The sequence below is a fragment of the Apiospora aurea genome, assembly GCF_038362705.1.
Source record: "Apiospora aurea strain CBS 24483 chromosome Unknown utg000001l_segment0_segment0, whole genome shotgun sequence".
NCBI classification, from domain to species: Eukaryota; Fungi; Ascomycota; class Sordariomycetes; order Amphisphaeriales; family Apiosporaceae; genus Apiospora; species Apiospora aurea.
This window is the reverse complement of record NW_027117388.1, coordinates 2,413,889-2,441,825: the sequence shown is the minus strand read 5'-3', so window position 1 is coordinate 2,441,825 and position 27,937 is coordinate 2,413,889. Positions and strand designations below refer to the sequence as shown.

General features: G+C 54.6%; 12 protein-coding genes across 12 annotated transcripts; 4 read left to right on the top strand and 8 right to left on the bottom strand.

The window, feature by feature from the left end:
• On the bottom strand, nt 1-1,141 carry PG986_000762 (uncharacterized protein; the record flags this gene model as incomplete). The annotated part of the gene is given in 4 exon segments (XM_066836984.1): nt 1-459; nt 477-665; nt 731-933; nt 1,126-1,141. 4 exon segments carry the CDS (start codon nt 1,139-1,141, stop codon nt 1-3), a joined length of 867 nt encoding a protein of 288 aa, XP_066705877.1.
• Nucleotides 1,142-1,998: 857 nt separating this feature from the next.
• Nucleotides 1,999-3,811, top strand: PG986_000761 (uncharacterized protein; the record flags this gene model as incomplete). The annotated part of the gene is given in 4 exon segments (XM_066836983.1): nt 1,999-2,079; nt 2,155-2,326; nt 2,346-3,548; nt 3,620-3,811. The coding sequence occupies 4 exon segments, from the start codon at nt 2,021-2,023 to the stop codon at nt 3,809-3,811; spliced, it is 1,626 nt and encodes a 541-aa protein (XP_066705876.1). The 5' UTR covers nt 1,999-2,020.
• Nucleotides 3,812-4,639: 828 nt separating this feature from the next.
• Nucleotides 4,640-5,878, bottom strand: PG986_000760 (Clavaminate synthase-like protein; the record flags this gene model as incomplete). Its single annotated transcript, XM_066836982.1, has 2 exons — nt 4,640-5,048; nt 5,160-5,878. 2 exons carry the CDS (start codon nt 5,876-5,878, stop codon nt 4,640-4,642), a joined length of 1,128 nt encoding a protein of 375 aa, XP_066705875.1.
• Nucleotides 5,879-6,899: 1,021 nt separating this feature from the next.
• PG986_000759 (uncharacterized protein) lies at nt 6,900-7,830 on the bottom strand (the record flags this gene model as incomplete). The annotated part of the gene is made up of 3 exons (XM_066836981.1): nt 6,900-7,184; nt 7,706-7,750; nt 7,822-7,830. 3 exons carry the CDS (start codon nt 7,828-7,830, stop codon nt 6,900-6,902), a joined length of 339 nt encoding a protein of 112 aa, XP_066705874.1.
• Nucleotides 7,831-9,080: 1,250 nt separating this feature from the next.
• On the bottom strand, nt 9,081-9,815 carry PG986_000758 (uncharacterized protein; the record flags this gene model as incomplete). Its single annotated transcript, XM_066836980.1, has 1 exon — nt 9,081-9,815. The coding sequence occupies one exon, from the start codon at nt 9,813-9,815 to the stop codon at nt 9,081-9,083; it is 735 nt and encodes a 244-aa protein (XP_066705873.1).
• A 605-nt stretch (nt 9,816-10,420) lies between these two features.
• Nucleotides 10,421-11,394, bottom strand: PG986_000757 (uncharacterized protein; the record flags this gene model as incomplete). Its single annotated transcript, XM_066836979.1, has 3 exons — nt 10,421-11,016; nt 11,067-11,275; nt 11,336-11,394. 3 exons carry the CDS (start codon nt 11,392-11,394, stop codon nt 10,421-10,423), a joined length of 864 nt encoding a protein of 287 aa, XP_066705872.1.
• A 681-nt stretch (nt 11,395-12,075) lies between these two features.
• PG986_000756 (mitochondrial 54S ribosomal protein uL15m) lies at nt 12,076-13,054 on the top strand (the record flags this gene model as incomplete). The annotated part of the gene is made up of 2 exons (XM_066836978.1): nt 12,076-12,395; nt 12,475-13,054. 2 exons carry the CDS (start codon nt 12,076-12,078, stop codon nt 13,052-13,054), a joined length of 900 nt encoding a protein of 299 aa, XP_066705871.1.
• A 584-nt stretch (nt 13,055-13,638) lies between these two features.
• PG986_000755 (uncharacterized protein) lies at nt 13,639-14,230 on the top strand (the record flags this gene model as incomplete). The annotated part of the gene is made up of 2 exons (XM_066836977.1): nt 13,639-13,733; nt 13,765-14,230. 2 exons carry the CDS (start codon nt 13,639-13,641, stop codon nt 14,228-14,230), a joined length of 561 nt encoding a protein of 186 aa, XP_066705870.1.
• Nucleotides 14,231-15,708: 1,478 nt separating this feature from the next.
• Nucleotides 15,709-16,879, bottom strand: PG986_000754 (uncharacterized protein; the record flags this gene model as incomplete). Its single annotated transcript, XM_066836976.1, has 2 exons — nt 15,709-16,509; nt 16,592-16,879. 2 exons carry the CDS (start codon nt 16,877-16,879, stop codon nt 15,709-15,711), a joined length of 1,089 nt encoding a protein of 362 aa, XP_066705869.1.
• Nucleotides 16,880-17,760: 881 nt separating this feature from the next.
• On the bottom strand, nt 17,761-18,893 carry PG986_000753 (uncharacterized protein; the record flags this gene model as incomplete). Its single annotated transcript, XM_066836975.1, has 2 exons — nt 17,761-18,792; nt 18,873-18,893. 2 exons carry the CDS (start codon nt 18,891-18,893, stop codon nt 17,761-17,763), a joined length of 1,053 nt encoding a protein of 350 aa, XP_066705868.1.
• Nucleotides 18,894-20,770: 1,877 nt separating this feature from the next.
• Nucleotides 20,771-21,985, bottom strand: PG986_000752 (kinase-like domain-containing protein; the record flags this gene model as incomplete). Its single annotated transcript, XM_066836974.1, has 2 exons — nt 20,771-21,360; nt 21,475-21,985. 2 exons carry the CDS (start codon nt 21,983-21,985, stop codon nt 20,771-20,773), a joined length of 1,101 nt encoding a protein of 366 aa, XP_066705867.1.
• Nucleotides 21,986-23,996: 2,011 nt separating this feature from the next.
• PG986_000751 (uncharacterized protein) lies at nt 23,997-25,302 on the top strand (the record flags this gene model as incomplete). Its single annotated transcript, XM_066836973.1, has 2 exons — nt 23,997-24,182; nt 24,247-25,302. The coding sequence occupies 2 exons, from the start codon at nt 23,997-23,999 to the stop codon at nt 25,300-25,302; spliced, it is 1,242 nt and encodes a 413-aa protein (XP_066705866.1).
• Between the last annotated feature and the right edge of the window lie 2,635 nt (nt 25,303-27,937).

The following is a 27,937-nucleotide window of genomic DNA, read 5'->3' as shown; positions in this document are numbered from 1 at the left end:
CTAGTCGTCACCCTGATCTTGACCATCGTCGACCTCGGTCTCCGGGTCTGTGTCGTTCTGTTCTTCCTGTTCAGCCTCGGCTTCTGCGGCAGCTTCAGCCTCGGCGTCGCCCATTTCAACATCCTGGTCCTGCTCTTGCTCGTCTTCGTCGGCGGGACGCATAGCACGCGACAGCTTGATGTTGGTTGATGATGAGCGGCCGAGATCGAAGTCGCTGTGGCGCGCGCGACCGCCGCCCTTCTTAGCGCGACGGAAAGCGTCGCGTCCCTCTCTCCATTTGGTCAGCTCTTGCTCGTAGCGTGCCTGAAACTCGTCCTTCTCGGTTTGGGGGAGGTCCTTCCAACCGCGCGCCAGCTCTTCCTCGAGGCGGAACTCGCCGGCGGCAATCTCATCCTTGTGCTTCTCTTGCAGAACCGGTCGCATGTCGTTGCAGTATATCTCGAACGCATTGCTAGGGCGCTTGGGGGCTTGGGTACAGAATGGTGATGGCCGTTGGTGGGGCGACCGGTGAACGAGTCGCCGTGCGAGAACTCGGATCCAGGCGAGAGACCGCGCATGGTCTGGCTGAGGAAGGAAGGGCCGGCCGAGCCCGTCTCACGGTCGCCGCCGGGAACTAGCGAGGTCTTCCTATGACCACGCTTCACGCGAAGGGGCTTGTCCTCAGGCTGCACAGGGCATTAGTGATAGTCCAAACGGGGCAGGTATAGGGGCGGTCGGATGGTTGGCATACAGTGGGCGGCGGACTAGGACTCCCTTCCGAGTCCTCGACGTTGGTACTGGTCCGTTTCTGGATCTGCTCGAGCAGGATTGCGCGCTCGAGACGCAGCTTCTGGATTTGGCGCTTCAATCGTGTGGCGCGCAGTCTGTAGGCGTCATTCTCCTCCTCGATCTCGTTGGTTCGCGCTCGCAGCTGGATACATTTGCGGCGATAAGCTTCCTCCACGGTAGGGGGAAGCGACGGGGGTTGGCTGAGCGATGGAGATGTCAGTGAGTATACAATGATTGCAACGGCTTGGCCTTGACGGGGGAAGGTCATGAGTTCTAGGAAGTTCTGGTTGAGAAACGCGTGCCAAAAAAATGTAGAATGCCCTGACAGCAGCAGCAGCAGTTGGGAATGCGACGTACCACTCGAGGGCGCCATCGTGACGGGATGGCGAGTGTCGGCGCAATGAGATAGAATTGTGATGCAATTGAGGTAAGGCTAAGACCTTTGCTGATGATGGGATTCTGGAAAAGAGAAGAGTTGGGGATGGAGGCAGGAAGCTGGAATGAACAAGTCAATGCGATGGATTGGTTTGATGTTGGGCGTTGCACGCCAATCAACCGGAAGTAGCTTACCACGAAGCTACTCTGAAAAGTGACCTGCAGCACTGTGAACCAACTCAGCGAACCTCATCAACGCCATCAATCAATAGCAGATAAGGCCGGATCTTTCCAACGCGCGCACCAACGGTCGTTCAATTGTATACACACTGGAATAAACACCTCTTAGACCGACAAGTATTAATGGTTGATTCTGTAATCAACAGTTGCTCGACCGTCGTAAGCGTTTCCAACGTCAATTGGATATCCCGTACGTACTGCAGTTGTATCCAGCCTACTTTGCTCCGGTCTGGTAGCAGCAGGCGAGGCTGATGCTCTGGAATCGCAACCCAGGTACCGGACTGGCAGGCAAGCTGCATGCGGCCGCCTAAGCTCTGGCATTGGCTGCCGCTGACAAGCTCTGATCCACCCGCTGGACATGGGTCCCATCAAGGCTGCCCAGGCGCTGCTTGTCGTCCCCCCACACAGCTTTTAGCCCCGAGTCCCCAAATTTGTAGGTACTGACGTTCCGCAGCCCGACAGAACTTTTTTTCCATTTGGCAGTGGAAAGTCAGAGAGAGCTCCATCCAGGCTGCCCCCCATTGTCCTAGGCCCTTAAACCAGAACAGACTCGCGAGACCAACTGGCAAACGGCGAACTGTCTTTTCATTCCACCAGAAGATAGTCCAGGTGCCTCTACAGCATCTTCTTGCCCATCATGTCTCTCAACATCCCGAACGCCCCCAATGCGGGCCTGTTCAAGGGAGGCTACAACAAGTAAGTTCGCGGTCTACACACCCCACCTTCGACACCCTGACCATCGCCATATCTAACCGCCCTCCTCGCGTGCAGCTACGATTCCGAAGATGGCGCCGTCCTGCGTAACATCGACGCCTGCCGCGCCATTGCCTCGACAGTTCAGACTTCGCTGGGCCCCTATGGCCGCAACAAGATCATCATCAACCATCTCCAGAAGATGATCCTTACCTCGGACGCCGCCACCATCCTGAAGGAACTCGATGTCGTCCACCCCCGCCGCCAAGCTCCTGGTCATGGCCAGCCAGCAGCAGGAGGCCGAGATGGGAGACGCCACCAACATGGTCATCGTTCTGGCCGGCGAGCTGCTGAAGAAGGCCGAGGATCTCCTGCGCATGGGCCTCAAGACCGCCGATATCGTCACCGGTTACGAGCGAGCACAGAACTTCGCCCTCGAGGCTCTCGAGGAGCTGGTTGTGGACAAGGTCGACGACCTTAGGAACCAGGAGGAGCTCAGCAAGGCCATCCGCACCGTCGTCGCCAGCAAGCAGAACGGCCACGAGGACTTCTTGGCCGACCTGGTCGCCGAGGCCATCCTCGCCGTCCTGCCCAAGAACCCCGCCGGTTTCAACGTCGACAACATCCGAGTGGTCAAGATTATGGGCGGAAGCCTGGAGCAGAGCAAGGTCGTCAAGGGTATGGTCTTCCCCAAGGAGCCGGATGGTTCGGTCAAGAAGGCGCAGAAGGCCAAGGTCGGTGTCTACTCCTGTCCCCTCGACTTGAGCCAGACCGAGACCAAGGGCACCGTGCTGCTGCACAACGCCAAGGAGATGATGGACTTCACCAAGGGCGAGGAGGAGCAGATCGACACCGCCATCAAGGAGCTGTACGACGCCGGTCTGCGCGTGGTTATCGCCGGCTCGACCGTCGGTGAGCTCGCCATGCACTACCTGAACCGATACGGCATCCTGGTCATCAAGATTCTCAGCAAATTCGAACTGCGCCGAATTTGCCGCGTGGTCGGCGCCACCCCGCTGGCACGACTCGGTGCTCCCATGCCCGACGAGATGGGCTCGGTCGATGTTGTCGAGACGCTGGAAATTGGTGGCGACAGAGTTACAGTATTCCGCCAAGAGAACGACGTGACCCGAACAGCCACCCTTGTCCTGCGCGGTGCTACACAGAACCACCTGGAGGATGTGGAGCGTGCTGTCGATGACGGTGTCAACGTGGTCAAGGCCATCACCAAAGACCCTAGGTTAGTGCCAGGCGCTGGTGCCTCAGAGACCCAGCTTGTCGAGCGTATACAAGCTTTCGGAGACAAGACGTCAGGTCTTGCTCAGTACTCTATCCGCAAATTCGGCGAGGCCTTTGAGGTCGTGCCGCGAACAATAGCCGAGAGCGCCGGTCTGGATGCTACGGAAGTCCTCAGCCGACTTTACACAGCACACCACAAGAAGGACGACTGGAAGACCGGTGTCGATATCGAGGTAAGCCCAACCCCTATTCCAACACGAAAAGTGTCCGCCTCTAAGGGGATAATATGCTGACTGAACTCTAGAACAACGATGGCTCTGGCACACTGGATGCTCAAAAGGAGGGCATCTTGGATCTTATGATTACAAAGGCATGGGCTATCAAGCTCGCCACCGAGGCTGCTCGCACGGTGCTGTCGGTAGATCAAATCATTGTGGCACGACAAGCCGGTGGCCCCAAGCCTCCAGGACCCAACCCCAACTGGGATGAGGATTAAAAAGCTTAATGTATAGAACCTAGAGCGCTCATGTATCTGCCTTGAGGAAAAGATTAAAAAAAAACCAAGGTCGGCGTTTTGGTAGCTGGTGGATGGTCAATCGAATACCCACAATCTGGCTGCTGTCACGCAGCTCTCTCCAAACAGTACCCTCAGCATCACTTGTGACATGACCTGGATTATGTATATTGGCAAGATGGGCCAAGTCTCATTGCCATCATGACAAGACAGGCTGAGCTACTGTATACCTGAGCAACAGGATACATTTCGAGCGTCTACTGCCTATGAAGGCCACCCTTGATACGAGCCGGTGCAGAGACCATAACTAGGTAGGCTTTCAGGCTGAGCACTTACAGTTGCAGCCGCTGTGTTGTGCCCGTGTGAGCTTGGGATTTGCTCTTGACACCGAGCCATGCGATTTCATTCTTCTCTGTTGAGGTTTGAATATATCTTGATGGGGTGCAATGAGAAGGACTTCCAATTCATCAACCATCAACTTTTATGATAAAATGCATGTACGACTATTGAAAGGGGCTACGTACTATGCTCAGGGGCACATGTATAAGCAAAGGACAAAATGAGGAATGTCCATAGGCGGATTCATGTAGATTTTAGGGTACGGACTGTGAGTACCGAGTCTGGATGTGCCATGCTTCATTCCCCAACATCTTCAAGTGTGATTGTGTTTCCGGCTGAATGCCAATAAAAGCTTGCAGTATGATCGCAAGGCTCGCTCAACGACGCCTAAAAGCACGCGCCATCTTCGTCGCCAATATTGCAGGTTGGATCTGAGTCCCAGGCTGTCGAAGATTCCGATCTCCACCAGTCTCACTTGGAGCCAGGGAACTGGGTTCCCAGATTCATTGCCTGCCGATAAATCCACTCGCTCGCCGTAAGCTTCTCCTCCTCGGCCTCCCCTTCCTTGTTCGGGATGCCCTCGCCCTTGAGCGACTCCATGATGACGTCGTCCTCGGGCCGCACAAAGTACACGACGCTGTAGCGCGGGAACTTGCCCTGGGGCCCGGGCGCGGGGATGACGCGGTGGCGGCCGGAGCAGAAGACGCCGTTGGTGAACTTGACGGCGGCGTCGCCGAGGTTGATGATGGCGCAGCCGGGCTTGGGCACGACCCAGAGCCACTCGCCGGGGACGTCGGGCTGGCCGTCGGTCAGGGTGGCGGAGCGCGAGGACTCGGACCAGACTTGGAGGCCGCCGAGCCAGTTCATGAGGAGGGTGATGCTGTTGGCCGGTTTCGGGTCAGTGATTGGTTACATGGTCAAAACCCAATGGCTCTATGTAGAAAGCCCCCTTTTAGCAGCAAAAGAAGGAAAAGGGGAGGGCTGATCTCACGTTCCAAAGTCGGTATGGCTCGGCGTCTGGATCTCGGGCATCTCCTCCTGATTCCGCGGCGGCCCGCGCGTGATGCGAACATGATCGCCCGCCAACCCCTCCAGCCGATGCCGATTCCAGATCTCCTTTGGCTCCACGCCGAGCTTGTCGACCAGCAAGCCCAAGATCAACATGCCCACGCCGTGCGCCGCGCGCATGTAGCCCGCGAACAGCTCCCGCTGCTCGAGGATGGTCGCGGGCCAGCTGTCGCCGCGCCGGGGCATGTCGGCCGGGTCGGCGCAGGGCGCCGTCATGTCGTCCTTGGCCACGTTGAAGAACTCGGCCGTGTCGCGGACGCCGGTGGCCTTGTCGGCGAGCGTGGCGCCGACCTGCTTGTAGCCGAACAGCTGGCGGGGCTTGCCGGCGGGGCCCGTGGCGCCCATGAGGTAGCCCATCTTGTCGTCGAACGACAGGGCGAAGGTGCGCTCGCCCGCGCGCGCGATGGCGTCGGCGCCGCGGACCATGGTCTCGCCCGCGGCGCTGCCGGCCAGGTCCAGGTAGAAGAAGCCGCGGCCCTTGCAGATGTCGAAGACGCGCGACTGCTCGGCGGCGTCCCGCGCCAGCAGCTTCGAGAGCGAGATGGTCTCGAGGTCGACTGTGGGCAGGCCGGGCGGGAAGGGCGGGTACTCTGACGGGGTGAACTCCGAAGCGGTGGGGGGTGGGCTTTCTGCGTGCGGCATGCTGGCGAAGTCGAGTGGTTTCAAACTCCTCAAGGTTGGAGGAATGCGATTGGAAAGGTTGGAAGATGAAGTAGAATAATAATAGCTGTTTGGTGCACGACTGGTGATTGGGGTACTAGGTATGAGGTGCACTGGTTGGAGGTGCTGTTTTGGCGAGGTCGTGTATTTGGAGATGGTGCATCTAGAAGTCACGGACCGGGCGAAGCATGATACAGGAAGTGAAGTAAAGTGGAAGTTAGGTATGTAATTAAAAAGAGGGGCATTTATATATTTATTGAAACCAAACTGCGAGGCCCGAGTAGGAGGCAGACACGAATAAGAACATGTTGTTTAACGTTAAGTAGGCATGGTGAAGGCGGGGGAAGCAATTAAGCTCCCGCGGCCCTTACCCGTTACCCCGTCTCGAGTCTGCACCCTCCGCATTGCCGACTGCAGCCAATATGTGGTTTGATGCGGAGAAAATGTGGCACTCGCCGGCATTGATGCCTGGGTTTCCCAAAGAATGTCATGCAATGCTACAGTATCACATCCCGCGACAAGGGGGCCGTCAAGGACTCCTTTCGGGGTTTGTCTCTGGCGATCCCCCGGAGATGGTCAACACTGGCATCGCTCTTTGCTTCACACGCTAAAGCATCCACGATGAGTCAGTGAACTATCGTTGGACTGATCTCCCTCATCTATGCATGTCCCCATTCGGAGCTATCCTGTGTTGCAGAGGAGATGGATTCACATGGTGTCCCCTGACTCGGCTTGACCCCTCACTTCTCTATTGCAATCCATCATCGACGCAGCTCGAAAACCACGTATCTATTCTGCCTCTTCCGAGAGGGGATGACTGAAGACTCACCACAGCATAACGTAAAGGTCATCACATCACGTCTCCCTCGATCTTTTCTCACTGCTGATCAGCGTGAACCCTTTTCTTTTCATGGGGCGGTACATGAGCATCGATGTTGCATTGAGAACTGGGATGCATCTTATCTCACGCGAGATGCCCGTGTGGCACTTGACTCATTCATACTTACTGTACGACCATGCTCTGAACCTTAACATCGAACGTGCTGCGGACCTCAAGGACGGTCCTAATATGCTCCCACTGCAGCCGCTTCTCAAACCACGTGATGGTGCGGGCCGTGTTGACGGCATTGGATGTCTCGCGTTCGTTGAGCTCGCCCACCGACGTCATGACGAGCGCCCTGCGGGCCCCCATGGCCGCCGTCTCGGCCGTCAGCGTCTTGCCCGACCCGGGCGTCCCGTGCAGCAGCAACCCCAGTCCCTTGCCCTTCGCCAGACTCTGGTCGCGGGCCTGCCTAGCTTGTGCGCATGCCCACATGAGGCTACCTGGTGCGCATTGGCGGTTGAGTGTAGAACCTGCATGCTGCTAGGCCGTGGAATAACTGGCTAGAACCAGCGAGTACGTGGGACCTTGGGGTAGGTAGCCGACCACTGGAGTAACTGGAACACTGCTTTTGTTACTGGATGGAGCGCATTCCATGGATTGGTCAGCCAGTCAACCCTGGCCACCACACATTCCCGCTTCGAACCCCCCCTGCCCAAGCTCTTGTGCCTGGTGTAGATGCGCGCCGCGCAGGGGATCGATCTGACGATCTTTCCGTGTCCAGGATTGACTGCGGATGTCCGCCAATCATAGTGTCCTTGGAGCACGATCCTTGCTGATTGTTGGCCACCTATAGGATTCCAAGACATGCGTCACCCATCCACTACTGCTGTCGGGTGCATTTTGTCCAATCTAGCCTCCCACATGGAAACTGTTTGCACGTAGACCAAGCTATCGTATTGCGACCTGGTTCGTTGGTATATGCTTACCGAAAGAGGTTCCATAACAGGATGGATGTACTTGGCCATGGTCCACTGTTGCTTTCGTTATGCGGTACGTATCAGATGGATTCATCAAGGCCGTTGGGTGTTATACCGGCACATACCATGGGCATGTTTGCAGACAGCTCCGTTGGTCCTGCCTTTGCCGGAATTTTTGGTGTTGAAATGCTGAGTTACTTGGCGCGACGCAGTTGGTTCGGACACATCACCTATATCCCGGAGGTTCGTTATGCGGCAAACAAGAAGGGACCGCGAACCACTGTAGCATTCGCCGTAAGGCTCCAGAAAGAACCGGGATATCAATCAGTTTGACGCAAGCAGCTGGAAACAGCTTGCTGTATCTGTACGTAAGCCACAAATACGTAGAACAGGTAAGGGGCTATACTTGATCTCAAAAACTTGGGCGATGACTTGCAGTCAGTCACCCACAGCAATGTCTCAGGAGCCCCCTATATCGAGATGTCGGGGGAGAAGAAACAGTGCAAAAAGAAGACGAGAGAGAAAGGAAAACGTTAAAAATCTCAGTCCCAGCGGTGAAGGTGATCATGGAGAAAGCCACCCAGGGAACGTCAAAGAGTTAAGTAGAAGAAAGGGGTAGACTCCCAAGCCTGGCGGAGCCTAAGCCATGGATTAGTACATGCAAAAAGTAGAGAAAGCGACAAGATTCCAGAACCCACGAGGGTAAAACGGTTGTCTAGTTAGAGCAGAAGGAACAAAGAAACATTTGTGTAGCAAAAGAGGCTTCCAGCAGGCCATTGGAAACTGCCACCTAAAGACACCTACTCGTACCAGGAATAGCAACTATATCATGCGAACCTGTTTGCACGTGTGGACATATAGAATGTTTGAGCATGAAGAGCGATATCTACCAAAATCCGGACGCAAAGCCACCTCCAGGATTCACTCTGATCTTTCCACCACACAGAAGCCCGAACAACAAGCAGAATACCAAAGGACCCCAGCTTATCGACCCACGCCAAGGCTACACTCCCTTCCACATCGATATCGTTTCGTCAGCTGTTGAGGCAAGGATGATCCTGTGTGGGCTTGAGAAAGGGAGGAGGAAAGGAGGGAAAAAGGACCGAGATGCCGGTCACAATGTTTGTTGCTTTCCCAAGGCTAGCACGTGGGCAAGACATCTTCCAATCTCAAAATATAAGAAGCCGAAGAAGGAGAGAAATAAGCTCAAGAAGAGACCACCGACGAGGAAGTGAAAGTGCTAATCTCCTGTTTCGGTATGGTGAATAAATAAGCAATCCCTATTTATAGGGATTATCACTGTCATGGCAGAGCTTTGGGGCCCAACCTGTCGCGTCCCCGGGGATGTTATGATATAGACAGATTTCTAGATCGCTACTCGATTCTATGTTGGCTTACTTACGCTACCGTTTTCTTCCGGTTCGTCCGTCTTCTTCATGCTCAACTCCTCGAAACGCTTAGTGCTCCCCTCCAACCCCGCGTGCAGCGCCTCGCTCAGGCCGGGCACGGTCATCTCGAACGTCTCGCGGATGACGGCGTACTCGTAGTACCCGCAGCGGGCGATGGGCTGGGTCTTGCGGACGTCGAGGCGGCCGTCCGTCAGCACGTCCTCCGAGATGTGGACGCCGACGACGCGGCCGATGACGACGTCGACGGTGCCCACGGGCGGGTTCCCGGGCAGGCGCAGGGTGGTGTGGTAGACGCACTCGAAGCGGACGGGCGAGGCGGCGACGAGCGGGACGGGCTCGCCCGGCAGGGCGGTGGAGAAGACCTTGTCGAGCCCCGCGCGCGCGAACTCGTCGACGCCGTAGGCGACCTGCTCGGCCGTCGCCGCGACGGCGTCGCGCAGGGCCCAGGTGGCGAGGCTCCAGCCGAACTTGCCGGTGGCCTCGGCGTTGCGGACCGTGTCCTTGCGCTCCGTGGGCGAGACCTGGTTGGCGCTGAACATGACGTAGGGCGGGTCGAAGGTCAGGTTGTTGAACTGCGAGTAGGGCGCGAGGTTGTGCGACTGCCCGTCCGGGCTCACCGTCGAGATCCAGCCGATCGGCCGCGGCACCACGCACGCCTTGAAGGGGTCGAAGAGCAGGTTGTGCGGGGTCTTGCCTGGTTCGTAGAACATTTTGGAATATGCTCTGGCGTTTTTTGTTTGGTTTGTCGTTTTCCTTGTACTGAATTCTAGGGGAGTGTGAGAGATAGTGGTAACTCAGCCTGTGGGATCAAGCTGGACTTCGGATTGCTGGATTCCTCTCGTCCCCCTCATTGAAGAATGTGTCTATCTCATACGGCGAGGGCAGAGGGTATCCGGGGGAAACCCGGAGGGGCCGCCGGTGTGTTATCGGAAGAACTTTAGGGAAGTAAGTTCCGTTGCCGATGCGGGGGTGGAGATACGGTTCGCGATTCGGCATAGCTACCTGCAAGCCATTACAAAGCAACTAACCCACTACTAATCCACCCTATTCCTAGGTACATGGACACCTATCACATCACCAATTGTTGATACTCTTGCCAGTGACACTAATACTAGTAATCCCATTGCGAATAGTCGCCTCGTCCAAACACTGGATACCAAGGTCTCGAGAAAAGCATGGTCAACTACGGATCAATAAATTGGTCTCAAAGGGAAGTGAAAGTATATTAATTTGTGTGTTCACTCTTGTTGGGGGCCCGATGTGCCGTCATTGCCAAATTCGATGCTAGTGCTGTCCGAAACACAAGTAGAATTGCTTAAATATCTTCCTGTTGGAAGCAATCAGAGCATGTTCCTTTCAAGTAACGTTCTCTTCGGGCACCGCTAGTCTTATCAGTAACCTGGGCGAAATGGCCACTCATATCATCCTTGAGCTGCCTGCATTTTGAACAGGCAGTAGGGAAAATTCGGACCAAGGGCATCGTTCCACTTCTGAACTCTCCGGAAAGAAGTCGCAATATACGAGCCGCAAACGCCTCATTGGTATCCAAGAAAGCATGGAATATATGGCACTCCAGAACGAGATACTGCGTTCTTGTGACGAACTCGTCAAACGACTTGCGTAGAGATTCAGCATTTTCGTATTCCATCCCGTCTGCCATACCTACGCCTTCGAAGAATTCTTCGTAGAATAACGCTCGAGACACCCCGACCTCTGCCCTGAAGTACTCCTCAGATATCTGATCTTTACCCGACTGGAAAAACCTGATGGCCGAATTGAGGTTTCTGTGTATGGACATGATGGCGGCTGTGCACAGGTCGTCCATATCGAAGTAGTCTCCAAGACGATGAGCTACACAGTATGCAACGAACGGGTTCATGCTGAGGTGACCAGTATCCTCTAGCATACCATCTACAACTCGTCAGTGAGTCTGTGGTTGTTTCAAATTGCAATAAACGTACCTCCGCCATAGATGTATCGCAAAAGCCAATCGACATGAGCTGAGGGCATGCCATGGATTGTAACCTTCTTTTCGGCGGCTTCTTTCATGCCACCGCCAAAGGCCTTGTCGAACCAGTTCGATCGATTGCACACAATGACTCTGTGCACTGCCCAAGTTCGTCCATCGCATTCGACGTGGGCATCTGTGAACTTGCCGCCAATGAGCGCGCTAAAGCCATGGTTAGATGTTGATCCACGGAAACGTGAACACTGGATGTTGCCAACATACCCTAAGCCAACTTCAGAGTTTCGTCTGGACAATTGGCTTCTGGAACTCGTTGCGGCCATGATGGCGAGGTGAGACAAGTGAGGAACAAGTAAGTGACTAAGTTGCCATTGCAATCGGGAGTCGGGACTAGATCAAGGCACTGGTGATGGTGGCGAAGGACGAGAAAGAGTTGTTGTGGAGGGGACAAATGTTATGTTGGAGGAGAGCAGGGTTGCAGTGGAAAAGATAACCAAGAGAAGCAGAAGGTAGGAACTGAAACAGAACAGCAATGCCTCTGTTTGTTTTAGCATGTAATGGCCGCCTTCTTGGGTGAAGCAACTGCGATTGCATGTTCTGTTTGCATCCAATGGTTCTGGCTTACACAGCTGAGGGCCCACTGAACGATGCCAGAACACAGTTACTTAGGCACTTTGGAACAGCAGTTTCTTAGCCCAGAACCGGGTTTCAGGCTGCAAGAACAACAAGTTCTATTACTCATTTACTAGGTCGTGATGGAATAATTACTATATAACGGTAGAGTGATGGAACCGTCTCACGGTGGTGATCTTGGAAGTAATGGACTGGAAACGCCACAACCTGTGGCTGACAGACCCCACCTACCCACGTACCGTGGCTGATACCGGCGGACTGGTCGTTGAAGCTCGGGCCCTCCAAAATTATTGGAAACAATCTTTGGGAGTGGGATAGCAGCACCGGCGACGATCATCAACCTCCTTCTCGACCAAGGACGACGACACACGATGCCTCCTCGGATACCGGCGCGCTTGGCTGCGCAATGCTGCCGGACGCCCTTCGAGTCCAACAACGTCAACTCCCTAACGGGCCTCTTCAATGGCTTGGCAATCCAGACCCGTAACGCCTCGATTCTGTCCGATCTGAGAGACAACAGGGACGCCTACAACAAGCGCATTCGTGTCGGTCGCGGTCCGTCTTCCGGCAAGGGCAAGACGTCTGGTCGTGGTCACAAGGGTCAGAAGCAGCATGGAAAGGTCAATGCGTGGTTCCAGGGTGGTCAGACGCCTCTGATCCGCCAAAAGGGACAGCTGGGCTTTGAGAACCTGTAGGTTGCGCTTTTCTCTCGGCATATTATTATACTGCATGCATGGGAATTCGGTTTACTGACTGTTTCTGTTTCGCAGTCGGGCACCTGTCATGTCCGAGGTCAACCTCGACAAACTGCAAGACTGGATAGACGCCGGCCGCATCGACCCCACCCAACAAATCACCCCCAAAGAGCTCATCCAATCGAACCTGATCGGCTCCATCAAGGACGGCATCAAGCTCCTTGGTCGCGGCGCCGACGTGCTGAAGCAGCCCATTGACATTATTGTGTCGCGAGCCTCGGCCTCGGCCATTGACGCCGTCGAGAAAGCCGGCGGCAAGATCGTCACGAGATACTACACAAAGCAGTCCATCAAGCGCCTCGTGCAGGGCAAGAGCATGAACACAGACCTGCCGTTGCCGTACGGCGCCGAACACGTGCAGCCCGTTCTGGAGCAGGTGCGAAAGACCGGCTTCTTCTACCGACTGCCCGACCCGACGGGCCGATGGGACGTCGAGTACTACCGCGATCCCGCGCACCGAGGCTACCTCAGCCACACGCTGCAGCCCGGCGAGTCGCCCAGTTTGTTCTTCAAGGTGCCGCCGAGCAAGCTCAAGAAGAAGGTCAAGAAGGCGGCCGAGAAGAAGGAGGACACAAAGCTCTGGGAGAAGCTGTAGGCTGTATGATTTGGGCGCACTGTACAATACATGTATATACGGAGATGTCAATCAAGACGCTCTCCTGTGTATCAGAATCAAGAACATATCCCGTGTCGGACTGGATTGATTATGATGATGCACACTCCATCGCCCAAGACTTATGCCCATCGGACTTTGACTACTGTGAGCAACCAGAGGGCTGGAGAACCCCCCGATCAACCCCGCTAAGACGCCGAGCAAAATTTGGGGACCCCCAAGGTGACATGCGAAAACTTGGGCTTTGCTGTTAGGTTGATCCGGCTACGGCCGGGGAGCAACGCTTGAGTTGACATTACAAATCTCAGATGCTCCACTAGTGACATCGTTCACGTCTGTCACAAATCGGGAAACCCAGTTTGCATCTGCTGTGTTACCTTCTGGTCCGACTTTCCCGCACCCCTCGGTTCCTCTTCCAAATACCATTCTCAAATTGTACCTGCGGCTTTGACCCAAATACCAGCATCACATCGAACACTGGTTTTCATCCAATCTGACCCCACTTACGGCTTCCTTCTGATCATCCCATAACCCACCGCAAGAATATCATCTAATACAGCCTTACTATGGCTTCTTCCGCCCCCGCGCCTTCCGGCACCTCCGGCAGCTTCCCACCCGAGGAGCTCCGGTCCGTCCTGGCCGAAGTCACGACCCTGCTCAAGTCGCGCGGCGAATCCGTCGCCGTCGCCGAGACCTGCCGCCGGCGGCCTCATCTCGGCCGCGCTCATCTCGGCGCCGGGCGCCTCGAGCTACTACCGCGGCGGCCTGACGCTGTACACGCTGGCGTCGCGGCTGCGGTACGCGGGCTGGACGCAGGACAGTCTCAAGTCGTACGCGGGGCCCACGCCCGACATCGTGGCGGGGCTGGCGCGGCACGTGCGCGCGGACCTGGGCGAGGGCGAGGACGACGAGCAGAAGCACAAGGGGACCGACATCACGTACGTGCTGGCCGAGAGCGGCACGGCGGGCCCCACGGGCGGGGAGACGCGGAACCGCACGCCCGGGTACGTGGCTCTCGCGGTCGCGTGCGATAAGGGTTGTTTTTCGCGCGAGGTCGAGACGGGGCTCGGGGCGGATCGAGAGGCGAATATGGTCCGGTTCGCGGTGGAGGGGTTGAAGCTGCTGAAGGATGTGATTCAAGGGGATGCCAAGCTATGAGGGCTGGTACTGGTGGATGGATGAATGGGAGGGTTTCGCATGGTGCTTATATTATGGTGATGGAAACGGAGCTTGCGACGTTTCGATTTGGTGCTTGACAGTATTCCCATGTTGAGTAGTTCAGGCAGTAGAGTACAAGAGCATTATACGTGTTGATTCGTAATCAGATTCACTTCTCAGTGCTGCAGCGAGTTTCAACTCAAGGACATGATACCACGTTCCTAACAACACCATATCCAATACCAACCACTGGCTACTCCCCTTAAATAATCTCGTCTATGCCCCTCACACGCTTGAACAATCAACTTCTACATGTTATGTGCCCTGTTTCTACCCTAATGTGACTCGTAATAATGACAATCCCTTTTGTTGCAGGTGACGAAGTATCCCCCTTGGTTGGTCATCCTCTCATGCCGTTTAAGACGGCCGTGTCCGCACTCGGGGCAGATCGGCCGTCAACCCAGAACCGATTCTTACAGCCCTGACCACCCGTGCATTTCCCGTATCTCCTATTAGCACTATGATCTTGTTTGGAGACTCTGAAGATCAGCGTGCCTCTTTCACAACTGAAGCAAAACGGCATGCTTGCTAGCCAAGGCTTGTTGGTGGAGCGAAAGATCGAGACGAAGGGGAAGATATCTGTTGCTTATTGTTTCTTTGGGTGGTTAGAAATTTAACCACTAGAGCGGAGATGTGGTTTATGGAGCGTTGAGTTCTCTTACATGCTGCTACTGTAGTTAATATTTTCCCAGTATGTGATGATTTGTAAAGAGCGTAGACAGCTCTGTCTAGTATATATATGTATATATATATAGTAGTTGTACGTTCTCGGGCAGGTTCTGGTCGAAAGGCCTAGAAGGATAAGGAGAGGAGAAGAGGAAGCAAGAACTATTACGAACTTATTCCATATTACAGCCATCGCTACATACTCAGCTACTTATCCATTTATGAAGGCGCTATATTAATTATATGATCATGTAATCATTCCATGGGGTCCTGGGGGTCTGTGGTATGGACCTGCCTAGACCACAGTTACTACGCTAAAGAACAATGAAAAATCTCAGAATGCGACCTAACTATCGTACTATTCGCTTACACGTCAATACGATAACCGCTACAGGTTCGATTCGAACTGGAGTGATTTGTTCGCCAGAATATTATGTGATAAATATTATTCGACTGGAGTAGTTTTGTTGGCCAGAAGATTATGATGTTAGATATTATCCCAACTCTAGTGCTACTACAATTCAGACGGCCCAGCGCTTCTGAACTGTTTTGACCCTTGGCTCTGCAGCCCATCACAATATCCATCAGACCAGCACCATCGCCTCGCAGAATCTTTGGCTGGCCCACCACACTATTGACCTGGGGTTTCAACACCGCATCAAAAAGGGGAAACGAGGGTATCATGACGGGCAGGCCGCCTCGAGCGCCGGTCTAGAGCCACAGTAGAAGCTCATATTATAGACAAAGAACTTTTAGCGGTTGGGTTGCGACTTGAAGATTGTGGTTCGATAAAATTCAGGTATGTCGTTGAGAATCTTCCTAAAGAAATCGTCCAAGTCCTCGGGTATCGCGTCGAGCCGGCGGCGCATGTCCGCGATGTTGTCATTGTAATCTACCCCTTCCAACAGGGACCGCACTGCCAATACTACCCAGAGAAATACCCCCTCGGCTCTCAACATGACTTGTTCAACTATATCAAAGTACCCAACGTCGTCATTTCCAAGAACGCTAAAGCGAATGCTCGAGTTTAGTTGGCCGTTGAAGTATTGCCGAATATCCTCTTTAGTGAGTTCCTCCAGGCTGATGTGCCAGTCCACATTCGCGTCTTCTCCGAAGGCATGCCTGAACGCGGCCCAAGGTCGACTCGACAAACAGATCTTGACACTAGGGTAAGACACGAGTTTCTGAACCAGCTCAACAAGTCCTCGAGTGTTGCCCTTGTATTCGTCAAGCCCATCAATGAAGAAGCAAAACATTGCTTCAAATTCCTGGTTCATCACAACATCAAACATCCTCAAAAGGTTTGAGTATGTCCACAGTTGTGCGTGCGGTTGCTGGGAAAAGTCAGCAGAGGCATTGAAATCGTCTCTAATGCCTCTGTTGAGGCTGGGGCAAGCCCTGAGTATCTCGAAGAGCAGCGCTCGCATGAGCCCCTCCTCGGACCTTTGGAGTTCATCACCAGCAGCCCAGAAGAAGTAGCTCGCCGTGGTCAATCTGTTCGTACCACTCCATGCTTCTAGGTGCTCCCGTGTCGAGTTATGATGCCAGAGAAACTTCATCAAAGTCGATTTGCCTGAGCCTGGTTTTCCTTGGACGAAGAAGGTTCCGTTCTTGGAACGGAGCCATTCAACAAACTTCCATCCAGGGCTTCTTCCATGGGACGTCGATATCGCTCAGCATCCACTCGAAAGTTTTGGAATGCGCAATGGAGATAGCGTCGTGCCGAGATTGGAACCGTGGATAGTACAGACTTTGAACGAGTCTTTGATACCAAGCCGTGGCTTTTGCTTCTTCACTATAACTGCTCAGAGAGGTTGCCCGTATCTCTGATTGCTCAACGAAATTCTCTGGGTGTGATTTGAGAGTGTCCAAAAGTTGAAGAATATTCGCTTCCAAGCTCGCAAGGCGACGGTTGGTTTCCATGTCGAACCGTCTGTTCATCAGACTTATCTTGGCAATCTCTCTGCCTACCGCTGACTGTTCGTCCCTTTGGTTACTGCATTAGCTTTCAGGAAGAAGCATTTGAAATCCTCGATCGACTGACAGGATAAGAAACTGCATCCGGACGATTAACTGCCTTTGTAGCTGCTGCAACCTGTCCTCCACGCTGTCAATTTTGCTTTCAGACCATGTTTCCCGGAGTGCCACTTGAAGGCTGTCCCGTCCCCTATTCTTGGCCTTGCCCCTTAGCCGCGCAAAGTACTTGTATGTCGGCCGGGTATGCGGACGCCGAAATGAGCTTACTGCTCTGCTGGGTGATGTGAGTCGCAATAGTTCCCAGAACGCGGTTGTTGCCACTGGTACATGCTGCGGAATTGTAAACAGCCCGAGTGTCTGCGAAAAGTTTGCAGTTGAATTCTACAAATGTCAGGATGTTGGCCGCGAGACCGAATGCCGATAGGGCATCCATGCTGGTACTAAATTACCAACTTCGTCACTCTGAGCTTGCAAACACTTAGCGGGTGAAGTCGATGAAATACTCGAGTCATTCTACTAAAGCCTGGAGACAACCTGATCCGGGTCCCATCAGGCTCTTCAATTTTGAACACTTCGCCTCGTGATGGGGAGACAGCCACTACACCATCTTCTTCGGAGTATCCGTGTTCCTCGTACATAAATGCAACATCATCGGCCAATCAGGGGTGATTACTACCCGTTCATAGTCGGCATAGGCTGACAGAGGTACCTTTCAAGCACCCAAACATTGCTCGAGTGCGGATTATGCTATAGCCAAAGTGTGTATCTTGATTTACATATGTGTTTATACCGAAGGAAAAAAATGGGAGCGTGTTGTGTAATGCTCTTTAGCCATGCCCATTATGTCCGCTGTGTTCGTTCTGCCCGTTGACTCCCTTGAATTCGTTGACGCCGTTGGCACCATTCTGCCCGTTCTGCAAGGGCTTCCCAAACAGCTCCCGCAGGCGATACCGCGGCGACGACGTGTGAAAGTGCGTAATGCCGCGCGCGTACGCCTCAAAGTTGGCCCGGTACTCCGGCGCATCGGCCAGCGTGGCCAAGACGCGGTGATAAACCGCGACCCCCTCCTCCGCGAGCGCGCGCTGCGCCGCGACGACGTCGACGCCGTCCTTCTCGGCGCGCATGTCGATGTAGTTGCCCTTCTCGCCCGCGAGCAGCTCCTTGTAGAAGGAGATGACGTCGTTGACGATGTTGGTGAAGACGACGACGTCGGGCACGGCCTGGACGTACCTTCCAAACCCCTCGGCGTGCGGGCGGGCCACGTCGCCGGGCCGCGCCAGCGCCAGCAGCGCGTACATGGGCGACAGGCCCGTCTTGAAGCGCAGCCAGTCCGGGAAGCGGGGCGCCGCGTCGTGCACGGCGGCGTCCCGCGTCGCGTGCTCGATGCCGATGCCGTTGACGAAGTCGTAGCAGGCGACGAGGATCATGTTGGCGACGAGGGGGTCGAAGTGGTCCCAGAGCTGCGGGCTCAGCTCGCGCGCGAACCAGTCGAGCATGGGGTCGCCGAAGGGCCGGCCCGTCGCGAGGTTGCGCTGCAGGTGCCGGATCACGTCGGGCTTGTCCTCGAGGATGTCCTCGGCGTGGAAGAACATGAGGGTCAGCAGGGCGTAGACGACCTGGTACTCGAACCCCTGCGCGTTGGCGAAGTCGACCGCCACGAAGCACGAGTAGTTGAGCTGGTTCCGGGCGGTGATGACGTCCATGTGGTCCCGGAGGCTGCTTGACTCCAGCCGGGACACGACTTCGGCCCGGACGTCGTCCATGCTCGTCACCGTCAAGGCATCCTCGTCGATGCTGCGGCCGCCGGTGATCTCGTGTACAAAGTACGAAAGGGTGTCGCGAATTCTAGCGTCATCGGCCTGTATGTTTCTTTGTCAGTGTCTAAGCTATGCCATCGGGAATGAAACGCGTGGTTCAAGGCCATATTTGGAGAACCTACCTCGAGCAATTTCGAGATCATATTGACTGGAGTCGGTAGACTTTGGTCGGAATCCGTGTAGCATGATCAAGAGCCAGGACCTTGCAGAGATAGGCGAGGGCATAGGATTTTCTACTGAAGAACCGTGCCGGAGTTACCGGCGGCATGGAACCAATAGCAGCGGGCCGAGGGCTTGGGGCCAATAGCAATAGACCAAAAGCAAGGGATCAGCAGCTGAGTATCGCTAGGAAGGGATCAGCGGTAAGGGATCAACAGTAAGCAAACACAAGACGAGCAAACAGCTGCAGGGAACCCAACATGGTCTCATTTATCCACCCGAAGTACGGAGGAACCGCACGAATATAGCATCGCACGTGTATGTATAATCATGGACGGTACTCCGGTGTATTCATCATTTTTCCATTGCATGCCAAGCCTGGGTGACACCTTGGACTTATTCAGGATGTATGCGCTTTGCCACGTTGAGTGCGACGCAGGGAAGTTTCGGTTGCGCTGAGACGTGATATGACATGTATAATAGTCCCGTAGCGACTATGTACTAGCCCTGTCCCTACATAGATAGGCAGTGTTCTACTTGAGAATGGGGAAATGCATAAAGATGCAACATGTGGATGTTGATTATGAACACCAGTGCAAATGCAGGGGGCTCGATAAGGGGCCCCAGTATGCCAAACTGCAGCCCCCAATCCAAGAACCAACTCACCGGCGTGCCAAACCTGACTCCAGATGCGATATTACCACGTCACGAACTGCACAGCACTAGAAGCTGAAAAGAAGATCAATGGAGTGTCAGGTCTAAATAGAAAATATCAGCGCTGCAGTGTTTTCTATTGGTAACAGGAAATAGGTACCACCTGACCTCACGACGACTGACTCGTGCAAACTCTAAAACGGGTGTTGCAGACGACGACGCGCACTGTTTAGGGTCTAGTCAGGTCCTCTTCTCTGACAACCCCACACTTCGGGCTTGTCCCTCGCTGTAGGAATCCTAATTCGACCATTTCTCGTATTGATCGGCAGTCTTTGACGAGGACCAGACCGGTTTTGAACCTTCAGGGCCAGATCGACTGTGGTCAACTTTGTGTGCCTTCTAGCGGTAACGGGAAGGCCCATCTATCGGATGACAGCTGCAGCGCACAGGCATATACATATGCATATGTGCCTTGTCAACTTTATGCACTCGCTATCTGTACATCCAAGTACAACAGGCCAACCCCTGCATTGGGTGTGATTGGGACAATTTCGTACGAAAAACGCCCGAGTTCCGTGTCTCATGCGAGTGCCAGGGGCGTAAGTCTTGCCGACGGCGGGGTATGTGACTCTACCAGGTTGCAATTCGCTCCTGGGACGCATGCAGGTGGTCGAGAAAAAGGAAAGTAGCAAGCAAGCAAGGCGCAAGGCAGGAGAAGATCTTGTCGCAAACAACATGAACACCTAGACCTGCATATTTGATGGCAAGACGGGTAGGATCGCGGGCTATCATACCGACCCAAGCCGCCGGGATGCCACGAGCTTCTGCCCCGACTCGCCCGAGTTGCATTCCGCAATCGACAAGCGTCGTACGATATGATTCCCAAACAGGATGGTATCATCGCGCGGTTGACCAAGTAGGATATCAAGTATTTACCCGGGGAGAGACCAGTCAACGGGCGCCGTTGTCGTGACACGGCGACGAGCCCTGGGTTTACCCCTGTCGTGTCTTGGCATTTTCCAGGGCTTCGGTAGCTCGGGAAAAGGGGGCAGTGTTGCAAAGCCAATGCACGCCATCCGCGATGTGTCGCACTTTCTTTTGCCAATTGGCGGGGAGCAAGCCAAGATGAGGGGTTGTGTTTCTATTTCTTTCTTCTGCTTGTCCTGATTGCTACATGCGCCTTCCGTCCTGCAACTCTTTGCATTGATCACAAGCCCGGAGCCTTGGCGGCCGGCTTCGGCTGGTTGAGGATCACGTCGATGACCTGGTGGTCGTCGTAGGTGGCCACGGTGCGCTCGCAAAGCGACGCGATACGCTCCTTGGACTGCAGGCCGTCGGGGCAGATCAGCCAGATGACGTTGGTCATGAAGGAGCGGCGGTACTCGATCATGACCTCGGGGTCGTTGTGGCGGTCGAACTTGGGCCCGCCCAGCTTGTGCAGCGTCGCGAGGTAGTGGTCGAGGATTTCCATCTCGTGCGCGCGGCGGTCCTCGATGCTCAGCATGGCCGTCATGTGGTAGACGATGTCGTGGAAGCACGAGCCGAAGTGGAAGGCCGACCAGTCCAGGAACCCGATCTCGCCCGTCGCCGTGAAGTAGATGTTGCCGATGTGCGTATCGCCGTGCAGCAGCGTCCGGAAGCGCGGGTTGCGCTCGGCGTAGTACCGGTCCACCGCCTCGTTGCAGCGCTTCCCGTCCATTAGGTACTCGGGTAGCTTGGGGCGGCCCGGTAGTCGCACCACCTCGTCCCACGACCGGACCATGAAGGTCATGGCGGGGTCGTAGTTGTTCCAGATCCCTGTCGAGGCATTGCGTTAGCTTTGAATCGGGGCAAGGGAAGAAGCAGGAACACCAGAAAGAAATGGAGGGCGTTGAAACGAATCAAACTTAAACAAGTAGATGGGTTCCTTACATGGATGGTCCTCCTGGCTCTGGCCCCAGTACTTCGTGTGAAGACCGGCCAGCTGCTCGACGCCGTTCATGACCTTGGCGACGGGGTACGAAGCGACCTCGGCGGCGAACGAGCAGCCCTCCTTGGTGAGGTCGTTCATGATGGCGATGCCCTGCGTCTCGGCGACGCCCGACCACCAGCCCTTGGGGAAGATCATGTGGTCGACCTGGGGCGCGATCTGGGCGAAGAACTCGGCCTCGCGCTGCGCCAGGCTGACGGTCCACGGCTGGGCCGCGATCATCTTGGGGTCGAAGACGCCCTTGATGCAGATGTCGGTCGGCCTATCGGTTCCGTCGCCCTCATCCTCGTACGTGATCGAGTAGAACAGCTTGCTGGCCGTCCCCCAGATGTTGCGCGTGTTCTCAATCGCTTTGACCTTTTGGTTGAGTTTGGCGCTCAGCCATTCGGGGGTGATGTGCTCGGGGAGGGTGGGGAGCACCTCGCCGGGTTGCTTTGCTTCTGTGCCAGCCATGGTGTTTTGCCTTCTGCGGCTCTTGGTTCCTAGCGTGAGAAAACGTGGATAGTATGTCAAGATGCAAAGAGGTTACGCCTGAAGCCTGGGCTTGGCAGCAAGTCCCGATGCCCTTATATAGGCCTTCCACACCGTCTGTGCCGTCGAAGCCACGTGGACCCGAGAGCACGACCCTGATAATCGCTGCTATCTTCGACCCTTGAAACGATGGATCTCAGCGGCTGCCTTTTGGCAAATCAGATTGAGTGCTGACTGCTTGTTGCTGGTAATTTGCCTGGGTCGAAGTCGTGAATTGCCGGACACAGCTATGAGTAGCGCATAATCATCGCGAGCAGGAGGCGCCCGCATACGAGACTACCCGCGGACGTGGTTATGATGCCGGGATGTTTCTCCGGAATAAAAGAAGACCCACCGCGATGTTCCTCCGGATGCAAGGCTATTGGGCTGAACTGCAATGCCGCTTGTACGTATGAAGAATAGATGAGGGGCAGCTGTTGCTTATGGAGCCGTACAGAAAGGCCCGACAACCACGCTCGGTGTAAGGGTTTACTTTGGGGTATGAGAAGCGCTCCTGGTCTGCTGTGTGAACCTTCCCAAATGACCTCGTCGGGTTGGCAGACTGGCCACCCGTAATCTGAGCAGGGTATGAGAGGTTAGGCAGACACCCCCAGAAACAGGCATGGCTTTGCAATATAACAGTGTACATATATGCACATGAGATGATGTGCCGCACGTGAAGATGGAGCTGCAGCAGCCCGGCACCACCACGAAACAAGGGTGGGAAGCGTAGGTACATCGACAGCCGAGGATCCCGATGTCCGACAATCAACTCCCTAGTCGTCGGACGCATCGCATATTAACGAAGAAGCGAGCTGAAAAATATATGAAAAAAACATCAGTCGAAATTCTGACCTAACAACCTGCAATGCAACGTTGTGGTAGACGTAAGCGAAAGCTTTTTTTTCTTCTTCTTGCCAAGCGATATGACTTATCAGCTCTCGCGGTCGTGGGTCGGTGGCCATAAAGTGCAGCACGTACGACGCAGCATGAAATATCTCCAGCTCCTGTCCAGGCCGTTGCCGCGCGGGACTGCTCATCACATCATGAGATGCACTGACGAAAAGCTCGATGCATTCCATGGTTTTAAGAAAGTCTATTATCCCAGGCAGGCAGATACCCAGCTATGGCACGCGATGGTGGCATAATAAAATAGGGATTTGTCGGCGGCAACACTCTTCTGGCCCGTCTTCCACCTTCAAAGTGCCCCATGCTGACGACCTCCATGCTTAAAATTGGGTAAAGATCGTCCGCGGCGGTGGTGTACCCACCAATGGGAAACGGTGCCAGCAAATGCACGAGATATGGATGGCGTCTCCTGTCATTTCGCCTTCCCGTCGAGTCTTCGATGGTGGCATGACATAAGCTCACCCAGGGCCTTACTAATGACAGCACGCTCTTTTGGCCCAAGCATTGCTTTTTGCAACGGGATCGGGGGCCGCCTCCCGGGACGCCTCACGATGGGCCCAGCAGACGCGTTCAGGCATGCTCTTCGCCCCAGGTAGGCAAATCCGATTTGTTTATGGGGGGCCCCATGTCGCAAGAGTACGCCGCTGGGACTCGGCAGTCTGCATTGATCAGCATACGACTCTGCCGCTTGATATTGTAGGGTTGCAATTCTTCCTTTGCAAAAAGAATCTGAGTTTCCGAGACTGCAGCCGAAAGTGAGATGCAGATGTCTCCTATACCATGACTCGTTTCTGGTATCAACCCATATCGACCTAGACGTGTCAAAATGCAGACGGTCAAGTAGTCGTCTTGACGCTCACACTTGTTACAAATTTTTTTTTTTTTTCGTTCACACGTCCTTTTCACGATACACGTCCTTTTCACGATACACGGTTGCATGCAACTGTGCCCCCTTTGCTGCGTGCGGATGTGCAGGCGCCTTCCAGGTCTTGAGGGCTCCATATTATCATTGTTGCCTTGATTCCTATCCCTTCTATTCGCAGACATGACCGTCCGAGACAACACCAGCATGGTGGCCGATCCCATCATGCCCGAGGGGCTGGGGCGGTCGCTGATGGTGGCGACCATCGTGATGACCATACTGTCCAGCGTCGCTGTCGTTACCCGGCTGTACGTGCGCGGGCTGTACAATGCTCTTGCCATTGACGACTGGATGATGCTTGCGGGATGGGTAAGTAGCTTGGTCATTATACCCCGTGATTTCAACGCTGATGTCCACTGCCCCATGGGCCCAGATCCTCAACCTCGCGCACAATGCCTCGGTGATCGTCCTCGCCACCTACGGCATGGGAGCGCACGACTACGAGCTCACGGCGGGCATGGGCCAGAAGATCTCCATGTGGACCATCATCTGGCAGTTCATCTATGTGCTGGACGGCGCCCTGATCAAGTCGAGCATCGTCGTCACCATGCTGCGCCTCGCCAACAGGAGAGAGTACAAGATCATCCTCTGGACGCTGTTCGGCCTGACCTGGGCCACCTGGCAGATCTCGTGGCCCGTGGCCATCTTCCAGTGCAAGCCCGTCTCGGCCGCGTGGACGGGCATCGGCGACTGCAAGTCGGGCCAGCGGGTGATCCTGCAGGTCTCGTACTTTGTCTCCGCCGTCAACATCTTCACCGACCTCGCGACCGCCCTGACGCCGATCTTGTTGCTGCGCCACCTGCAGATGCCGGCCAAGGGCAAATACCTCACCATGGCCATCCTGTCGCTCGGTGTCCTCGCCTCCGTCGCCACCACCATCCGCATCAGCTACACCTGGGCCTACACCGCCACGTCCGAGCAGATCTACACCATCGGCAAGATCGTCCTGCTCACCGTGCTCGAGTGCGACCTGGGCCTCATCGCAGGATCCTTGCCCATGCTGCGCCGCCTCTTCCCGAGCCTCAACCCGTCTCGGGCCAGGTCGTCCAACAACGTCGGCTCCGCAATCCCGGGGAGGCCGGGCGACGTCACGCTCGTTACCATTGGTGGAGGACGGAAGAACAAGGGTTACAAGCTGGAGAACTCGCAGAACGGGACCCATCTCAGCGCGACCGACCGCCGCTTCCACGGCCGCCAGATGTCCAAGGGCGAGACGAACACGACGACGGACAACTCCGTCGACAACGATGATCACGAGTCCACTCGGCGCATGATCCACGTCACCCGCGAGGTCGAACAGAATAGCATTACGAGCGGCCCCGACGGTCTCGAGTACGCCGAGCACAGCGGCCACAGTCATATCGACTACCCCGACAACCGTTTCCAGCAGGTCGCTGGCGCCAGCAGTGGCAGCCCCCCGGCGTTTTAAATCTGGGCCAACCTGGTGACTTGCAGGTGGTGCAAGCCAGGCATGAACAGCATGAAGCGTGGGTGCATGTTAAGGCCCTGTCTGCCACGTATACTGCCTTATTCCTTCTACATCACACGTAGGATTCAAAAAGTTGTTGATTTTTATGTATGGGGGAGAAAAGTTGTATCTACATGTATCTAATAAAATCAGCGGCAGAAGCAGGTCAGAAATAGCCCTGGATGCATTTCTTACATACAAACTGCTGCAAGGCCAAATGTGCAGCATGAGCGAGCTTTTGAAGTTGGGCTGTGGCATACAGATAGCGAGCAATACCGTGGAATGCTTTACTACCGTCCTCATTCTAGATCCGTACCGGTACCAGGTTTGACCGTGTGGGAGGATTGGTCCCCTGCTGGCTCCTCGAAGGCACTCAATTCAGAACTCAGCTCATGTCAACTTTCTCCTGTCAAATACAGTCGACTGCCATTACATGTTCGTATTTACAAAATCTTGACACTGAAAATTGCAGTATCTGGCAAGATCGCAGACTTAACCACCCCCCCAGCCCGGCGAGAGCCCCCTACAAAGGGGGATCGCCAGTCATTACCCCCTGCATATGAATGGGCTGATTTTCTACATCAAATACCGACCGGGATTGATACTTTTTTACATGGCTGATGGTCCACGCTAAGCCAGAACAGCACAGCCGGCACTTCCGAGAACTTGCCCCTATTATGTGCTACAGAGCGAGAACCGTACAGATTGGGGCAATGCCACTTTGGTCCATCACATCTCGCTTACAATGTTGGACGGCTCATGCCGCAAATCAGATCAGTATCGTATTGCAGCATACCAATTGGTACGAGACCCAGCTGTTTGGGTGGCGTCCTGGTGCTGCGCAACGCAGCAACATCATGTTGGCCACATTTGAATGTTTAATGACAGCATATTCCGTTAGTAACTTGTATCCGCCAGATCCCTGGGTTATGCAAGATATATTTCAAGCTGTCCAGTGTGATTCCCTGACGTCCTCCCATTTCTAGTTTCCCATATAGTTGTGGCATCTTGTCCAATCTGGACACCACGACGAACATTCCACCGCCCAGGTTGAGTGACGAGTGTCCGATATCCCACGTCCGATATGGAATAAGCATCGAATAATGCTGGTTCAATCTCCAGTGCATGTGGTGATACCTTGGCATGATTTGTTGTAAACACAGGCTTGAACCTCGTAATATCCTTGAGTGGCCTGTATTGGCTAGACTTGGAGCCAACAGCATCCCACTCATGGCTCACACTGGGACGTTGGATCTGGTGCAAAGGGTTCAAATTTAATAGATTGTTGAGGTCTGACACCAAGAAATGTATTCTTGACCATCCGATGTATATGAGCTTGCTACTGCCATGATATTACGTATCCGTGGATATGCAAAGTGACCAAATTCCGGCATGGACTCGCGAGTTGGCCCTGAGCACATGAGCCTCACCGGCCTGTCAGGTCTGGAAGCCAGACCCCGGTAGTAGGTACGTACATGTATGTTCCTGCCTTGTTCCCAGCGCGTACCCATAATATTAGACGCGTCCAACGTGATTGTTGTGTGTAGTCAGTATTGTGTGCCTTCCAAGTCTACCGCGCTTCCTGGCCCCACATCCCCACAATCTGCTTTCCCAAAGCTGTTCTCACCACTGCCAAATCTCTTCTTCTCTTCTTTCCTTCTTCATCCTTCCTCTTCCTCTGCATGGTGACGTGTGGAGGGTCACCGGTGACGGTGATGGTTCATACACCCACTGTAAAGGTGGGTGAGCGTTCCGAGGGGCTGGTGTTTCCCTAGTGTTGGCATGATGACGGACTCGTCCTTCTTCCAAGCGGTAACGCGCGGGGGGCCACTTTGGTCAAACAGAGTAGCGGTGCAAACGGCCGACCGCGAGGTCGGGCGAACGTGCCGAGGGGTGCACTCTCGAGTGTTTCTTTGGCGCGGACTGGCGGCCTCCAAATACTTTCTCCACGGAGGATCACCTAGCCAAACGGTGATGGGTTGACGCTCATTGGGGAAAGGCCGAGTGGGCTGTCCCGGGGTTTGGAGGCCCGAGTTGTCCATCGTGATGACGGATTGTTCCTTCTTCCGTATGGTAACATGCGGAGGGTCACTGGTAACACGGTGATGGTTCAGACACCCGCTGAATAAGTTGGTGAGCGTTCCAAGGCTTCATTCCCGAGTGTGTACGGGCACGTGGTCTAGCGCGGGGGGCATGAGGACGGACTGCACGGGTGGTAAAATCGGATCTGCACCTCCACGAATGGCGATATTTCTCGTCTTGGTACCACCTGGTAAACCAGACTTCGTATCCTTGCTGGCCAATAGCTTGTGGTACAGGACTGGGCCAACGCAGACAAACGTATTCAAGCAGTCAAGTGGGAATCATATCAGAGATATCTATCTACATGATGTCGAGTCATGCCTGACTGTAGCACACCGCTAGCAATGTGTCCGCGCAGATCAACTCTGAGATGGCACAAGTATGTGCCTCATTTCGACATGTAGTGTTTATATAGAAACCCAACCAATCAGATACATGGTTTGTTATTGTTTGCTCCACGAAGCGGCATCAACCTGTTAATCCTGTGACCATGTATTTACTCTCGCATTTTGGC